The sequence below is a fragment of the Poeciliopsis prolifica genome, unplaced genomic scaffold (genome assembly GCF_027474105.1).
Source record: "Poeciliopsis prolifica strain line A6 unplaced genomic scaffold, Auburn_PproV2 SCAFFOLD407, whole genome shotgun sequence".
NCBI lineage: Eukaryota > Metazoa > Chordata > Actinopteri > Cyprinodontiformes > Poeciliidae > Poeciliopsis > Poeciliopsis prolifica.
The window spans coordinates 1-14,894 of record NW_026562782.1 but is presented as its reverse complement, the minus strand read 5'-3'; the positions used below and the strand labels follow the sequence as shown (position 1 = coordinate 14,894).

Here is a 14,894-nt window from a genome sequence, read left to right as displayed (position 1 = left end):
TCTGCAGAGCTTAATGACTGCTGGTATGTTGGAGCAGAGCTCTAGAAGTTGCAGGATGGTAGCACTTGAGGACTGGACTTGGACACCTCTAATGCAACCTAACTTTTATCACTACATCATACCATTAAGTTGAAAAAGTAGCTCAGAGGTGTTAAAAAATAACGTGTCTGGCCATGAACAGCTCTAATAATTGGTAGTAAGTGGGTATACATCAATGAATCAGTCACTTAATGTATGCTTTGTTTTTGGGTAGTTGGAAACAGAGATACAGTGTCGGAGGCCTATGAAAACCTTGCCAAGTCTTCCTCTAAGAGAGAAGCATTGGAGAAAACTATGAGGAGCAAGTTGGAACTACAAGTGCGCCGACTGCATGACTTCAACAGAGACCTGCGAGGTGAGAGCTGAGAAAAGATTATTTTTTACTATTTTGTAAAGATGCTTTTGCAAGCTGGACAGTAGTTCAATGTGAATTTTAAATGACAATATCATTCAGTCAAAATAATGTAGATCTAATTATCAGACAATATTAAGCATAAATGGAGACAGGTAAATATCCAAATAAAGAACATTTATTGAACAAAACATGGATATTTCACAGGTGAGCTTATTGTTCATTTGTTAGCTTTGGAATTTCTTGAGTTAACTGAAGTTTTCTAATAATGTATTATTAGAAAACATCATAATCATTTTTATCATTCATTGTCCATGAGCTCTAAAATCTGGATGGCTACTTTTAACATCAGTAAGTCATTTTGCAACTTCACAAAATAACTAAATAAATAGGAAATAGTTTAATATTACCTTGAAGTTACTCAGCCATTGTCTACAGAATATCCACCGGCCACTTAGTGAGGTACACATTGGTGGTACCTAGTTAGACCACTTCTTTTTCTTTATAACTGCTTTAATTCTTCATGACATAGTTCAAACAAAGAATTGGAAATATTCCTGAGGTTTTGATCTGTAATGACCTTACATCACGATCAGTGATGAAAGGTCATTTTGTCCTTTCATGACCTAAGGTCATTCTGAACGATGAAAGATCATTTTGTGAGGTGCACATCCATAATTCAAATTTTCTGTTACATCACTTCCCAAAAGTGCTGTATTGGATTGAGACCTGAAAATTGTGGAGGACATTGGAGTACAGAAATCTTGCAGTCATTCCCTGGTAAAGCAGGTAGACTATTTAATAATTACTCACCAGACACAAGTTCCAAATTGTATCAAGCAAATATTTGTCACACCATTAATCATGAACAACTTAAACAGTTGTCGTAAGGTAGCATCAATCCATGCTTCCCTGTTTTCGACACCAAATTTTGACCCTAGCATTTAAATGTTTTGGCTGAAATTGAAATTTGTCGGAGAAGGTAACTGTTTCTGTTCTTTTGTTACTTAGCTTTGAGGAACTGAATTGGGTGTTCTGCATAGTTACAAGCTCACTGCATATTTTCTGTGTTTTGAATAATTTATTGTGTATAAAAAATTCCAAAAGATCACGAGTTTTTCAAATAACTGGTTCTGAGTTATATCTGTGTGTATGTAATGGTGGAGAAATAATTCACTCTTCCAGGAAAAATCATTCATGTGCCGTCATCGCTGGCGATGCCTGAGCATTCCTGGCAGGCTCTCTTATCAGAAAAAGGTTGTAGTATAACAGAATGATTGACAGCACTAAGAACTTCCTCCTGGCTCTGATTGGTTGTTTCTTGTTAGCACTGGGGGAAAGCAGAGGAACTAGATTTGTTTCATAGATTATCTTAGTCATACCATACTGTCACAACATTGACAGTTTCAACAGCTATGTGAAAAAATATTTTGTCAAAGTTACATATTGCAGCTTTAAGGTTCAAATGCAAAAAAAAAAAATAAGAGTGATGAGTAAGCGATTTGCTTCAACATACTTGTGTTGAAATAAATCTTAAATAGTCTTTTTTTTTTTTATTTTTTTTTTTTTATTTAGGGTTGCATTTCGTCTTTGGCTCACATCCGGGAACCTTAACCACAGTTGGATGAACTGTATACACTTTAAAAATATTGAAAATTATAGTGACAGGAACATGAAGCAACTTTGAGATGAACTTGTAGCCCTAATTTTAACATGGATCTCTGTCATTACGTTTCTGAACTCCTCAATCAGTTCTTGCATGTCCTTTCTCTGCTCTGTATTGGTGCAGTAACCCAATTTGTTTACTTTAGATAGTCTGAATGAAAACCTAGAATGCTCCTGTCATAATGTGATTATATATTTAGCTTAAAGTGTCACTATCATTCTAGTTTTAGTCATCTCTTTATGGGCACCAAGAAATCTAATTATGTTATTTTAACATATCAATAAAATAAACAAAAAATAAGTTTATCTTATAACTTTATTCTCTGTGTTTCTTTCCAAAGGCATGTGGGTATACATTTAAAATAATATATATATATATATATATATATATATATATATATATATATATATATATATATATATATATATATATATTATATATATATAGGAGGTGAGAAAATATAGATTAACTTTGTCTCCTATATATATATATATATATATATATATATATATATAGGAGGTGAGAAAAATATAGATTAACTTTGTCTCCTATATATATATATATATATATATATATATATATATATATATATATATATATATATATATATATATATATATATATATATATATGCCACAGTTTTTATCTCTCATAAAGATTAACAAAAAAGTATCCTTTCCAAGCCATCGGATGATTTTTCTTACTTTTTAGTAAGACTTATGATAACTTAGCAAAGTATAAAAATGACAGATTTTTAAATTATTATTTATTTATCGATGTCATGATGCATTTGTCTTATGTTATTTTAAAGAGCGCATGGAGACTGCTAATAAACAGCTCGTTTCTAAAGAGTGTGATAGCTCTGAAGACAATCGGAAAACCATCTCCCAGCTGGTTGCTCAGAGTGAGTGACAGACACACACGCACACGTGACTTTGCAATCCGATTGTGTATCGTCTTAGAACATTTTTGAAACAATTCTGAAATGAGATTTTGTGTATTAAAATTTGAAGACCACACCATGACCGCTCCGACTTGTCAGTAAATGCATTTTTGATTTTAGAAGTACCTTTTCTTATTCCTTTTACTTGAGAAAGTTCTTTAGGGTTCTAATGATCAATAAAAGTTCTCCAGCTTTTATTGATCATTAGATTTGTTGGGACTAAATTAAGCTAACTACAGACAAGAGCCAGGAAACCAATGAATCAGTAGAAAATCTGATTTAGCCAGGATTCAGTCTACATGCTTCAAAATGGACAAAATGATAGTGTGCTTTATGTTTTTATATTCCATTATCCATTAAGATAAAGAAATTCTGCGGGAGAAGGAAAAGCTGGAGATGGAGTTGAATGCACTTCGCTCAACTGCAGATGACCAAGGAGACACATTGAGATCAGAGACCAAGCGCTGAACAATGCCCAGGCAAAAGTGGTTAAACTGGAGGAGGAGGTGAGAAAAATATAGATTAACTTTGTCTCCTGATATATTACTAAATTCTTTCAACAGATAAAGAAGATCAGGCATTTATTAATTGGACCAGATAACTGTTAATGAATAGTGATGGTAAATGAAGCGTCATGAAGCATTTCAACCCATAGCAAAACTGTATTGATACTGTGTCACTGAATACTGACACCTGCTGGACATTAGAAATCCCTACAGGCAACATGCTTGACAGACTGATTTGATGACCTAGTCCAGTGGTCCCCCAATCACCGGGCCGCACAAGTAACAATTAAATATTTCTGTTTTATGTATTATTTGAGTATGGAGGATCTTTTACTTTAATAATCCTTTAGCCGGATTCTCTCGGTTGCGTCTTGCCGCCAACATTGAGCCACAAGCAGCAACATGAGTAAGAAACAGATGAGATTCTTTGGAAAGTTTCTTTGTGAAGGTAAAAGGCCCAGAGAAGAGACAGGAGAATGGATTCATCCGGGTAGGTGATTCCCACAGTCCCAGCTGCTCTGCATGATGTGGTGACCGGATGTTACGTTTGCGTTCAGTCTCGTGGAGGTTGAGCGGTTCTACGTCTGTGAAATATTACTACCGGTAGCTCGCAGCGGCGGACTAAGAGCGAGAGCAGAACCAGCGTCATAAATCATTTTTCGAGTTATTTGTCTAGCTGTCTGAGCATCATGCTCTTCTCGGTGAGTTTTAGTAGCTGTGTGCTGCTTTACCTGCTATCTGGCTGCTCCAGATGTCCCTTTTTCCTGCATGAGCCTCGATATGGCCAAACTTTGTCAAGTGTTTGTTTTTTAAAGGCCACATTAGATTTGTTGTGTTGAAGCATTTTACGTTCTTTACCAATGTAATTTTTAACACGCAAATTCACTCTCAGCGTTATAGTTACGGCAGGATTTATTATGTTTGGCCTCTTAGCTGCAATGAGCAGGGACCTCCTTATCCTTTTTAAGTGGGACTGAGTTTATAGTTTGCATCAGTGTTTTTGACAGCGTTCAATTTCCAAGGATTCATCATAAACTGACTTGAGTACAGATACAAGTTTTGAAGAAAATCTCCTGAAAAACTATGGGTAGCTTGATAACTCCCTGTGAAGTGGTTGGAATACTGAACAGTCTTCAGATTTCTCTTCTCAAAAGATTTTGAAAGCTAAGTGGCATTCTCCTTCCACTTTAGTCCACAACTTGGTGTGGGTTCAAACATAAGAAAACATAAAAAATACTATGAGAGTTTGTTGGAAAAAGTTGAATACTTTACAATTCTTTTGAAATGCACCATCATACATTTACACACAGGTATGATACTGAATATCTACGATGTTCAATCCTTCATTAAGTTCATTTTTACACCATCAAATTTTCTCACTCTAGCATGGATAAGAACATCTGGAGAAAGTCATATTTTTTCAATAAGTTGTATTATTTTGTCTCACACTGCTGGAGACGATGGATGATTATAAGCCTTTTATTTTACTGTAGCAGAACAAAAAAATAAAAGCATCATCAACAGTAACTTAAAAGTATGTATTTATATGTATCTGTAGCTAAAAAAAAAACAAGTTTATGTGGAGAAAGTGGAAAGGATGCAACAGGCTCTGGCCCAGCTCCAGGCAGCATGTGAGAAGAGAGAACAACTAGAACACCGTCTTCGTACAAGACTGGAAAGAGAACTGGAATCTCTACGTCTGCAGCAGGTAACCATTTCACAATTCTGTATTCCTAAAATATCTCCACAGTTCTGTATCAACTTTGTGACATTTCACTGCTAGTTTTGAACTAAAATTAAGTTTTGGTTTATATGCTTAATTCAGAGCAGTTTTTTCTCATATGTGCAAGTGGAAGGGAAGGCAATGTAGCTCTCACTCTGATTACAAAACATGAAACCAGTAGGGCACCACAGTGATTGATCAGGCAGTAATGTAATTTTTAGTTGCTGCTTACTGTTCTTGTTTTTCAGTCAATTATGATTGCAAAGATGAAGCTGTTTTTGGACCTACTGCTGTCCAAAATACTGCTGTTCAGATTTTAACTAGCAATACCAAAACATTGATAACAATTAAAAGGAACTGTATACTACCTTAGATTATTGGAGATAAACGTGTGAACTTTTAAAAATGTTTTTCTTATGTCTTCTGCGTGTGTTTTTTTCTTCCCATCAATCTTCACATGTTAATCATGCCATTCAGCGTCAAGGAACCTCACAGAGCAGCGGCTTAGTGACATCAGAGTACAATGCCACAGCCCTAATGGAGCACCTGCGAGAGAAGGAGGAGCGCATTCTGGCTCTGGAGGCTGACATGACTAAATGGGAGCAGAAGTATTTAGAGGAAAGTGTAATGAGGCAGTTTGCCCTGGATGCAGCTGCGTCCGTTGCTGTGCAGAGGTGAGATTTTTGCAGTTGAAGACAACATCAGGTGTCAGGCCTAAATTTTGTCTTGTGTATGAACATATTTTTATCTTGACCAGTCTTATTTTACAACATTATGACAACTGGTTATAATGCTTAGTTTGTGCCATAAGTTGAAAACTAATCACAGGCTGACTCTTCCCAAAGCTCATAAAAAACTTTATAGACAGTTGAAATTCTGAATTCCCCTCAATCTTTCTGCTCTCGATATGGAGAGCAGGAAGAAACCGATAATTACTTAGTCATGATGAAATGACAACTCCCTCCCTGGACTTCTGTGGACATTCACAAAAGGTAAATAGAGAGCAAAAAAACTGGTAGCTTTTCTGTCAATTCTTAACTTGACTACATACTGAAAGGTAATTCAGCCATTTGATTCAAATGTGTTAAAAAAGCTGCAGCACAATGTCCCTTGAGAACTTGAGAAAAAGACCTCTGGTCAAGATAACCTTCTGCTTGTTTTTGAAAATTTGTCACTTGTGCTGTAGGGATACATCTGCAGCAGGGATAAACCATTCTCCGAGCAACAGCTATGATACTTCTGTTGAAGCTCGAATTCAGAAGGAAGAAGAAGAGATCCTAATGGCCAATCGTCGCTGTCTTGATATGGAGAGCAGGTTGGGTAACAAATACATATATACATGTAAATTCATTCTGGGCTTTAAAATGTGTTTAAAATAGAAGATAACTGGACTTCTCTTGTTTTTTGAAGAAACTTCATGCAGCTCGTTCTGTACTGAACATGGTAGAGAGTAACAAGCTTACATCTTCAAGTCAGAACAATTTCAACTTATAGGGCCATTGAAGTCACATACATGTGAGTCATTGGCCCATCAGATATTGAGCTACATTGAGCTCAGTATTTGAGTTGTCTGCCTCTCAGTCCAAAAATATCCAATAATGCCTCATAAGTTGTTTTCGTCACATGATGCAAGATGTTGATTGCTGTGGGAATGCCATGTAAGATGCCAAGCTGTTAAAAAGATGAAATCTGAATCTTCATTCATAGAAAAGTGTGTAATTTTTGTACTGAAAGTTTTCAGGAGGGAGAATTACTGAAACTTACCAAAACAATTCTAACTTATGAAATTGTGTGCAGACACACGTTGCCTTTTATAAATCCTAATTTGAGATTAGCTGCAAATTAGCATCTTCAGAAAGCTCCCATCAGCTGTCTGAATAACCATGGCGACAGCCCTTGCTTGAGTTTGTGTTCAGCAACAGTTAATGATGATAATCAATTCACATGATCACATGATTATCCACATGATCATCTTACATAAATATAAGACATGAAATTAAAAGCACATTATTTAAAATAGAAAACAAAAAGGACAACTTTGATATTATGTGATGATCAATTCAGTTTTTTTGTATATTGCCAATTCACAACAAATGTTGTCTCAAGGCACTTTACAAAAAAAGTCATTTTAATTCAACCATACATACACACATTCCAATTGATCCTAGTTATCAAACAGTACATTGAGCTCAGATAATTATTCATATTAGTTTAAAAGGTTTGTCTTTAAGGAAACCTAGCAGATCATTGATTTGCAGCATTCACTCCTGGATGAGCACATAGCTAAAGAATAGCATATTAGCTCTATGCATTGCTTTACCCAGAATCTTAGTTGCTGAGCTGAGCTAATTTCTCCTCCTAAAATTTGACTGAACTGATGGGGGTATGAAGTCAGATTAACTGGTCTGCATTGAGTTTTGCATGTATCCTGAGTCAGAGTGTCAGAAGGACAAGGTTTGCTCATGGAGTATCATTTCTGAAAAGGAATCTGATGAAGCATTAAAAAACAATCTAGATAAGGCACACTGTGAATTGTAAATTCTTCTGATTGAGAACAATCATATTATTAGTGTGGTAGAGTTCTCTTTTTTTGTTGTTGTTGTTTTTTTTGGGGGGGGGGTTCCACTCACACATTTTTGCCATTCTGGACTAACTTTGCAGCTGTATAGTCTCTGCATTCTGATCTAACTCAAGTTAATTCCTCATTACTGCAGGATTAAGAATCTTCATGCCCAGATCATTGAGAAAGATGCCATGATAAAGGTTCTTCATCAGCGCTCTAGGAAGGAACCCATGAAGTCTGATGCACCATCTGCCATGCGTCCTTCTAAATCCTTGATGTCCATCTCCAACACTGGTCCAGGTGGTTCAGGACTGCTTTCGCACAACCTTGGGCTTAGCAGCTCACCAATCACTGAGGAGCGCAAGGATGCCAGCTGGAAGGGAAGCCTCGGTATAAACATGCTGTTCTTTTTCTTCTAATTTACTACAGGTGAAACTTGAGCTCTAAATTGGAAATGAAATTATTAACTGCTATAGCCTCATCAATTTATAAAGGACTTTGAATAAAAAGAATAATATAAACAAGTTATTAAATGACATTATTCAGGAGAACATTAAATACACTTATCGTTCTGTTTCAATGCCATAAATAAATTGCAAACCACTACATCACAGTGGTCATAAATACTCCAAAAAGGCATTAATATTATGCAGTCAAGATCAGCAGTTCTGACTTAACATTTTAGGAATTAACATCTCTGTTGTTATAAGTGCATTTGCATACTTCACAAGAACATAAATATGTTGTTTTTCTCAAGACCACAAAGACCAATTGTTTTTCTGGAGTAGAACCTTCATAGTGATCTCAGGAACTTCCGATCGGTCTCTGATAGTGCAAAGATTGATTGGGAAATGGGCCTGAAACCATTTCAGAGGTTATTATATTTCTTCCACAGGTTAATGTTATATAGTAGTTTTTTTATTCTCTTTCTCATTAGAAACTAAGGTGGCTCCATGTGCGAGCCATTAGCTCAGCTCAATGATAAAACAAAAGAGAGAAACAGTTTCTGTCAGCAAGTTAGATAAGCAATATGCAAAACATCACACATCGCCCTGTGTCAAGAGCTAACTATTCTCCATTTGGAGAAGTTGTGTCATACACTTTATATTTAGTTGAAGTATACCTTCTACAGAAGGCAGGATCTCCTGGGTTGGTACAGTTTTGTCTCCTGGACAGGAAGTAATGATTTCAGGTTGGTATAGTGGTCATAATCCTGGACAGTTAAGTAACTGTTGCTCTGAGTGTACTCACCAAAAAGAAACTCCCAAACTTGGGCTGCAAGAACAGAATGTCATTTTATTGTTGAAATGTTTTAAAAAAAACTGATTCCAATGTATTTCCTTTATGTTTCCACTCCAAAGTTCTAGACAATCTGACTAATGACAAAATGTTTTTATGAAGAGTAATTTATTTCCTAAAGCAGACTGTGGTTCATTAGGTAAGTTGTACTAAAACAAATGAGAATTAGAGGAGGGTGGGACTAAAATCAGATGTTAATTCTTCAAGAAGTTTTTCAGTTTTTTTTGGTTTGTGTAGGAGTTTCTGCTGGGTCCAGAATGTCGCACAGAGTCTCTGCGGACAGAATCCATCTCGTCATCCCCTTCCCCCGTACTTTCTACCACCCTGATGACTACAGGTCACTCAAAGACAGGCAGCCGGGACAGCTGCACACAGACTGACAAGGGTCAAGGCCAAGAAGCAAGCAAGCCCAGCCCTTCAGTCCTGCAGAGTATGACCCTGCCTGCCCGCCTATCAAGCCCGAGCCCAGTCTACATCCCAGATCGCTTAGCAGGTCAGCTCACATGCTAGCTTGTAGGATTATAAAATGATCAGCTCTTTCAAATTAATTTTACAATTTTTTGTAGAACTGTGTTTCAAACATAGTTCTTCTCAATGAACTCATTACATAAATAAGTCTAGTTATTTAGTTTTCTTTTAGAATTTTGAATGGCCACATACTGATCTTGTTCTATTCATAATGTTCAGTCAATATTTTCACATACCTTGTTGAAAGATTAGGTAACGCCAGCCTAGGTTACTCACAAGAAAGGCAACCATTTTTATTAGCACTGCATGTTGTTTTTCTGGATACAAAGGTATTATTACTTGTGTGCAATGTTTAAAACTGTATGGGAGAAGCAAGTAAAGGACTGAGGCAAAATAGATGAACAATAAAAGTTGTGCATCAAACCGAAGATCAGGGTTAACTTCACTTTCATTGTTCATCTTAAAACTTTTGTCTGACCTTTACATGTGTTTTTATTTGCCGTCTTTGTGTAGAAGTTCCAGTGTTCACAGCAGCACCTTTGAACGGAGGTTCCTTGTGCAGTCCCATTCACAGCAACAAGCTCTCTCGTCAGCTCCAGCAGTCCAGCAAGAATTAGACACAGACATCGTTGAAATCCTCATATGAAACCATGGCTTCAAGAAAAAAAAAGTATGCGTAAGTGATGGAATGGCAGCTTCATCACAAGAACTCTCTTAATCATCCTGCACAGTGAGAGCTGCATCTCAGTCCTGAGACATTTTGATTTATCTTTTCATCCAATATCCTTTCATTCTATAATTTTAGCCTGACTGAAGAAAGAACAAGATTGCAAGGGGTACAACTCTGTATCAAAAATAGGCCTGAAGCAATTTCAGAGGTGATATTTTTTCCACTGGTTTCTGTTGTAATGTATTCTTGAAAGTAGTAGGGAATTAAATATACACTTTGCTTTTAAAAAAATGTACATAGTTAGACAATACTGAGGAGCAAAGTCCCCTCCAAACTCGGATACATTTCATTTGGGATTTCTGTATCTGAGTCAAAGTGTTCTATTTGTTAAACACTTTTGTGTTTAATAAGTAGTTGTTGTGTTTAATTATTAGTGATCCTATTACTACAGTCACTATACAGTCACTGTATTACTAACTGTAGTACCAAGTGTTTTTAGCACATCTAACAAACTTTATAAAGTTTCCAGCAAACAAGTTTTCCAACTGGTTTTGTTCAGCTTTCTGAAAAGATAGCGATGAAAGAGCATCGCTTTTTCAAGGTATAGTAACCATTTCAAATATTAAAAAATTTATCCAGACAAATTGCATTGGAACAATTGTATATACTGTTGTTTGCAATATTTATTGTACAGATTACCACATCTGCTTTACGCTTTATTTTAAGGCATTTGGTCGTGCGTGTGTGCGTGTGTGTGTGTGTGTGTTTGTATATCTTAGACATTAGAGACACATATGCAGTCAGGACTGATATCAACTAGTGTTTAACAAACCCTTCACATACAGAGGTTTACTTTCTGTCTGTTGTTTCCAACTTAAAACCACAAATTTAAAAAGCTACAAACATGACAAATCATAAATGACTTAGAAGTTCAGCCTTTTAACCTTCTCTAAATATTAGTATGTGTATCTTAATTCAATTAAATCAGCCTGTCATTTGCAATGTTTACATTCATACATGCGTACATACATACATTCATTTTTGCATTAATTAAAAAGAGAAGTTAATCAGATAATTTTATTACCACACCATGTTGCCCTCTCTAACCTTAAAATGCAATTTGTTTTCAAGCAAGACCATTTACTGTCAGCCAATTGGAAGATGAGATTTGAACATGAGCATTAAAAGCTTATAGAATGCATATGCATATCCAGTGCTGGAAAATATAGTTACATTTAAGGCTTCATTTTATTTCACATAAAATACCCTGAATATATGCAAAATCATTACTGCCTTTAACAAGATAAAAAGAACTTCTGTAAACTCCATTCAGAAAGACCAACAGGTTGGGACACAAAACCAGGACCTTCTAGTTTCTACCAACCACACACAGCCCACAATTCAATTCATTTCATTTCAATTGAATTGAATTGAATTCAGTTTTATTTAAATAGCACAAATTCACATTAAATGTCATCTCAAAGGACTTTACAAAATCTCTTTTCAATTTAATCACAAATATATTCCAACTGATCCTAGTTATCAAACAGTACTGTATGCTTAAATAGTTATTCACTGAAGTTTAAAAAGTTTCTGTGTAATGAAACACTGCAGATGACATCGAGTCATTGACTTGCAGTATTAACTCTTTCTGGACCAGCATGTAGCAACAATCACATGTACTGTGATGATGATTTAACAGCATTCCCTCATACTGAGCATGAATGGAGCAACAGTGGAGTGGAAGAACTTTAATAAGAAGAAACCTCCAGAAAAACTTGGCTTAGTCCAAACGACCCTCTGCCACAACCCACTGGGAGAAGACACAGCAGGGACACAAAAAGAAACAGATGAGCTAATGTAGGATTGTTTTTCATTTTTATGAAAGTAAGTTATTAGCAGGAGAGGAAGTTGATGGAAGCATTATCTCAGCTAATTTCTTCCTCCAGGAAGGTATCACAGCTGTTGCCCCTTGGGCTCCAAAAACTGTCATCAGTAATTCCAGTAACTGGTAATAAATCTTTAAATCTCTGAAGAAGAACTTTGGCCACCCCTTATTTTTTTCAATAAAGGTTTTAATTTAGTCAAGTTGTACAATTTAGAGCAAAATTAGCTTATAGTAACTCCCGACCACCTGAGTTGATTTCACTTCATAGTTGGCTAGATCATTTAAAAGCCTTCATTTTAATAACATTCCTCTAAAGGATTTTCTGTTAAAGAGAAGTATTAAAGAGCACCATAAAATATGGTGAGTCAGGTGAAACAAGAAAGCATCCCCAGACCATCACATCACCTTGTTTCAATGGAGTGATGTTGCTTTTTTAATGCTTTGTCAGTTCTGATATAACTAGAGATGCAGCTATGACATTCTTTATAGTGTTTCCTGGTTGTTCCATATTCTCTGAATTAGTCATTAATAGGTCCAGCTGTGGTTTAGTAGAGTCTCAAAGTCTTAATTTGTAAGATCTTCCAAACTGATATATACCAATGACTGTTTGCTGACTTTCTGGAATTTGGGGCAAATTAGAAAATAGTATGTGTTTATTATTTATATCCACCTGGTGCTTGTTGCCAGAATGTTTTATTTAGGTGATTTTCTAATTCTACAGGTCTGACAAGAGTCGGGCCTTGATGTGTAATGTGGCAAAACACTTACTATTTCAGAGTGTTATTTTGATTTGAAAAGCTTTTTTGCTTAATAAATATACATAACTTGAATACATGTTCCTTCAGTCACTCAGTTGTTGCCTGATGTTAAAATGTTTTGCTCAAAAACATTCATTTCAACATTACTTTCCCATAACTCTGTCATATGATCATTCTTTCATAAAACCAGGTCTGCGTGCTGCATGACAGAGAACTCTTATGAACAAATTTTATTCTCAGACAGCCACACTACATGTATTCATTGTGAATGTGCCCTAATTTTTGAATTTGAATCTTTGGGGCTAAAAATTATGTTTTTCACATTAACTTGCATGAAATGTGTTTTTCAAAGGAGGTTAGAAAGTTACAGAAGAGGCAAGGACTGAAAATACAAAACAAACATAATTTAAGAACATATTTGGAACTGTAAGGTTAGAAAAAGAGCAATTTCATTTCTTTGCAGCAGTCACAGATTATTACTATTTGGAAACTTATTTTTGGCCACTTTTAGGTAACTCTACACTCCAACATCATTAACTCAAACAACACGTTTTTTTATTTTTTATTTTCTTTATTTAATCATGTAAACCTCGTTGAGATTTATATATCATTTTCAAGAGGGACCTTTGCAGAAGTCTGCAAAGGAAAAAAAAATTTTTTAATAAAAAGGTATTTATGGCCTAAACCCAATATCTTATGTCAGAGCATCTCTAAATCATTTTTTTTACCTGTTGTTTTAAATTGCTTGTTACACCTGCTCAAGGTCAGGTCACTGAAAATACGCCTGAACCATTTGAGTTGTCCATTAGGGAGGAGCTGTTATACATTGTGTTGGGTGCTGGTTCACTTTGTCACAATCCAGACCTAACCCATCCATTTATCCACATCAAACCTTTGATGTGGTTTTGATCAGATCTCCTAGAAACCAGAACCACAGTCCTAGAAACGGTTCTGGTTTATAGGTTTCTTGCAGGATAACTAAAGTCCACTTTATTAAGTTCATGCATAATGGCTTAAAAATCAAAATCAAATGCTTACACATTTTCACATTGTCATGATATGGTATTTGTGTAGAATGTTAAGTAAATAAATTGATAGAAGTTGATAGGTAAGGCTGAAATTATGAAAAAAATGTAAAAAAGAATATTGCTGTGAATATGCCCTTGCTAATTAACTTCCAGCAATCCAACAATCCATTTTCTTTTCTAACAAGCTCTCAGAAGCTGCATTTCCATTCATCATGTAACTGCAATTTGAAATTTCAAAATAAATTTGCTTAATGAAAACATGGCAATTTAGAAAAAAAATAAAATACAAATTGATAAAAACATTTTGGTGGTGGATTTATCTTTTTTTTTTTTTTGCCCATATCAAAGATGGTCTATTTCACAAAACTGCAATAAAAAAACACTTTTTGCTGCATCACGAGTCGCATGTTGAACAACCGGACACTGCCACCGTCAAAAAACCGTGAAGGAGAAGATGACAGGAAGTGGCAGGAGAATGTTTTTTAATGACTTATTACATGAACAAACTAATTCACATGATTATAATTGTATTTATTAGTTATTTGAAGCACTGTAGTGCAAAATTGTGATTTGTAGACAGTGGAGGAATATTGACAAAGTTGAGCTATCATTTGTAATGTAAACACAGCTAGAGATTTGACACCTGCAACAATAAAATTGTGCAAATTAAAAATAATAAATGTGTTTTTTTTTGGGGGGGGTAGATTTATTTTGCAAAACAGCAATGGAAACACTTTTTTCGCATCACGCGAGTCAGATGATCATCAGCTGGATGTTACTACTGATGGAGACAACAAAGAAGATGGCAGGAAGTGGTAGGAGGATGATGGTTTGCTTTGTTTTTATTTTAGACAATGTACAGGTGGCTCCAACAGAGCTCTCACATCATCACAGTTCATAAAAGGTTGTGGCTTTTGAACATGTTGAATCTATAGCTCTCCAGAAAAATCACAAACTGCAATTGTGAAACAATCCATATGTAGCCGCTCCC

The 14,894-nt window shown here is 35.6% G+C and overlaps 1 protein-coding gene across 1 annotated transcript; it reads left to right on the top strand.

The window, feature by feature from the left end:
- Positions 1 to 253: 253 nt before the first annotated feature.
- LOC129358095 (angiomotin-like) lies at positions 254 to 11,216 on the top strand (the record flags this gene model as incomplete). Its single annotated transcript, XM_055026918.1, is given in 11 exon segments — positions 254 to 394; positions 2,869 to 2,961; positions 3,362 to 3,430; positions 3,433 to 3,506; positions 5,065 to 5,214; positions 5,707 to 5,903; positions 6,416 to 6,544; positions 7,944 to 8,185; positions 9,333 to 9,584; positions 10,073 to 10,081; positions 10,084 to 11,216. Coding segments are annotated over 11 exon segments (1,478 nt in total), but the record flags the coding sequence as incomplete, so codon positions are not given.
- Between the last annotated feature and the right edge of the window lie 3,678 nt (positions 11,217 to 14,894).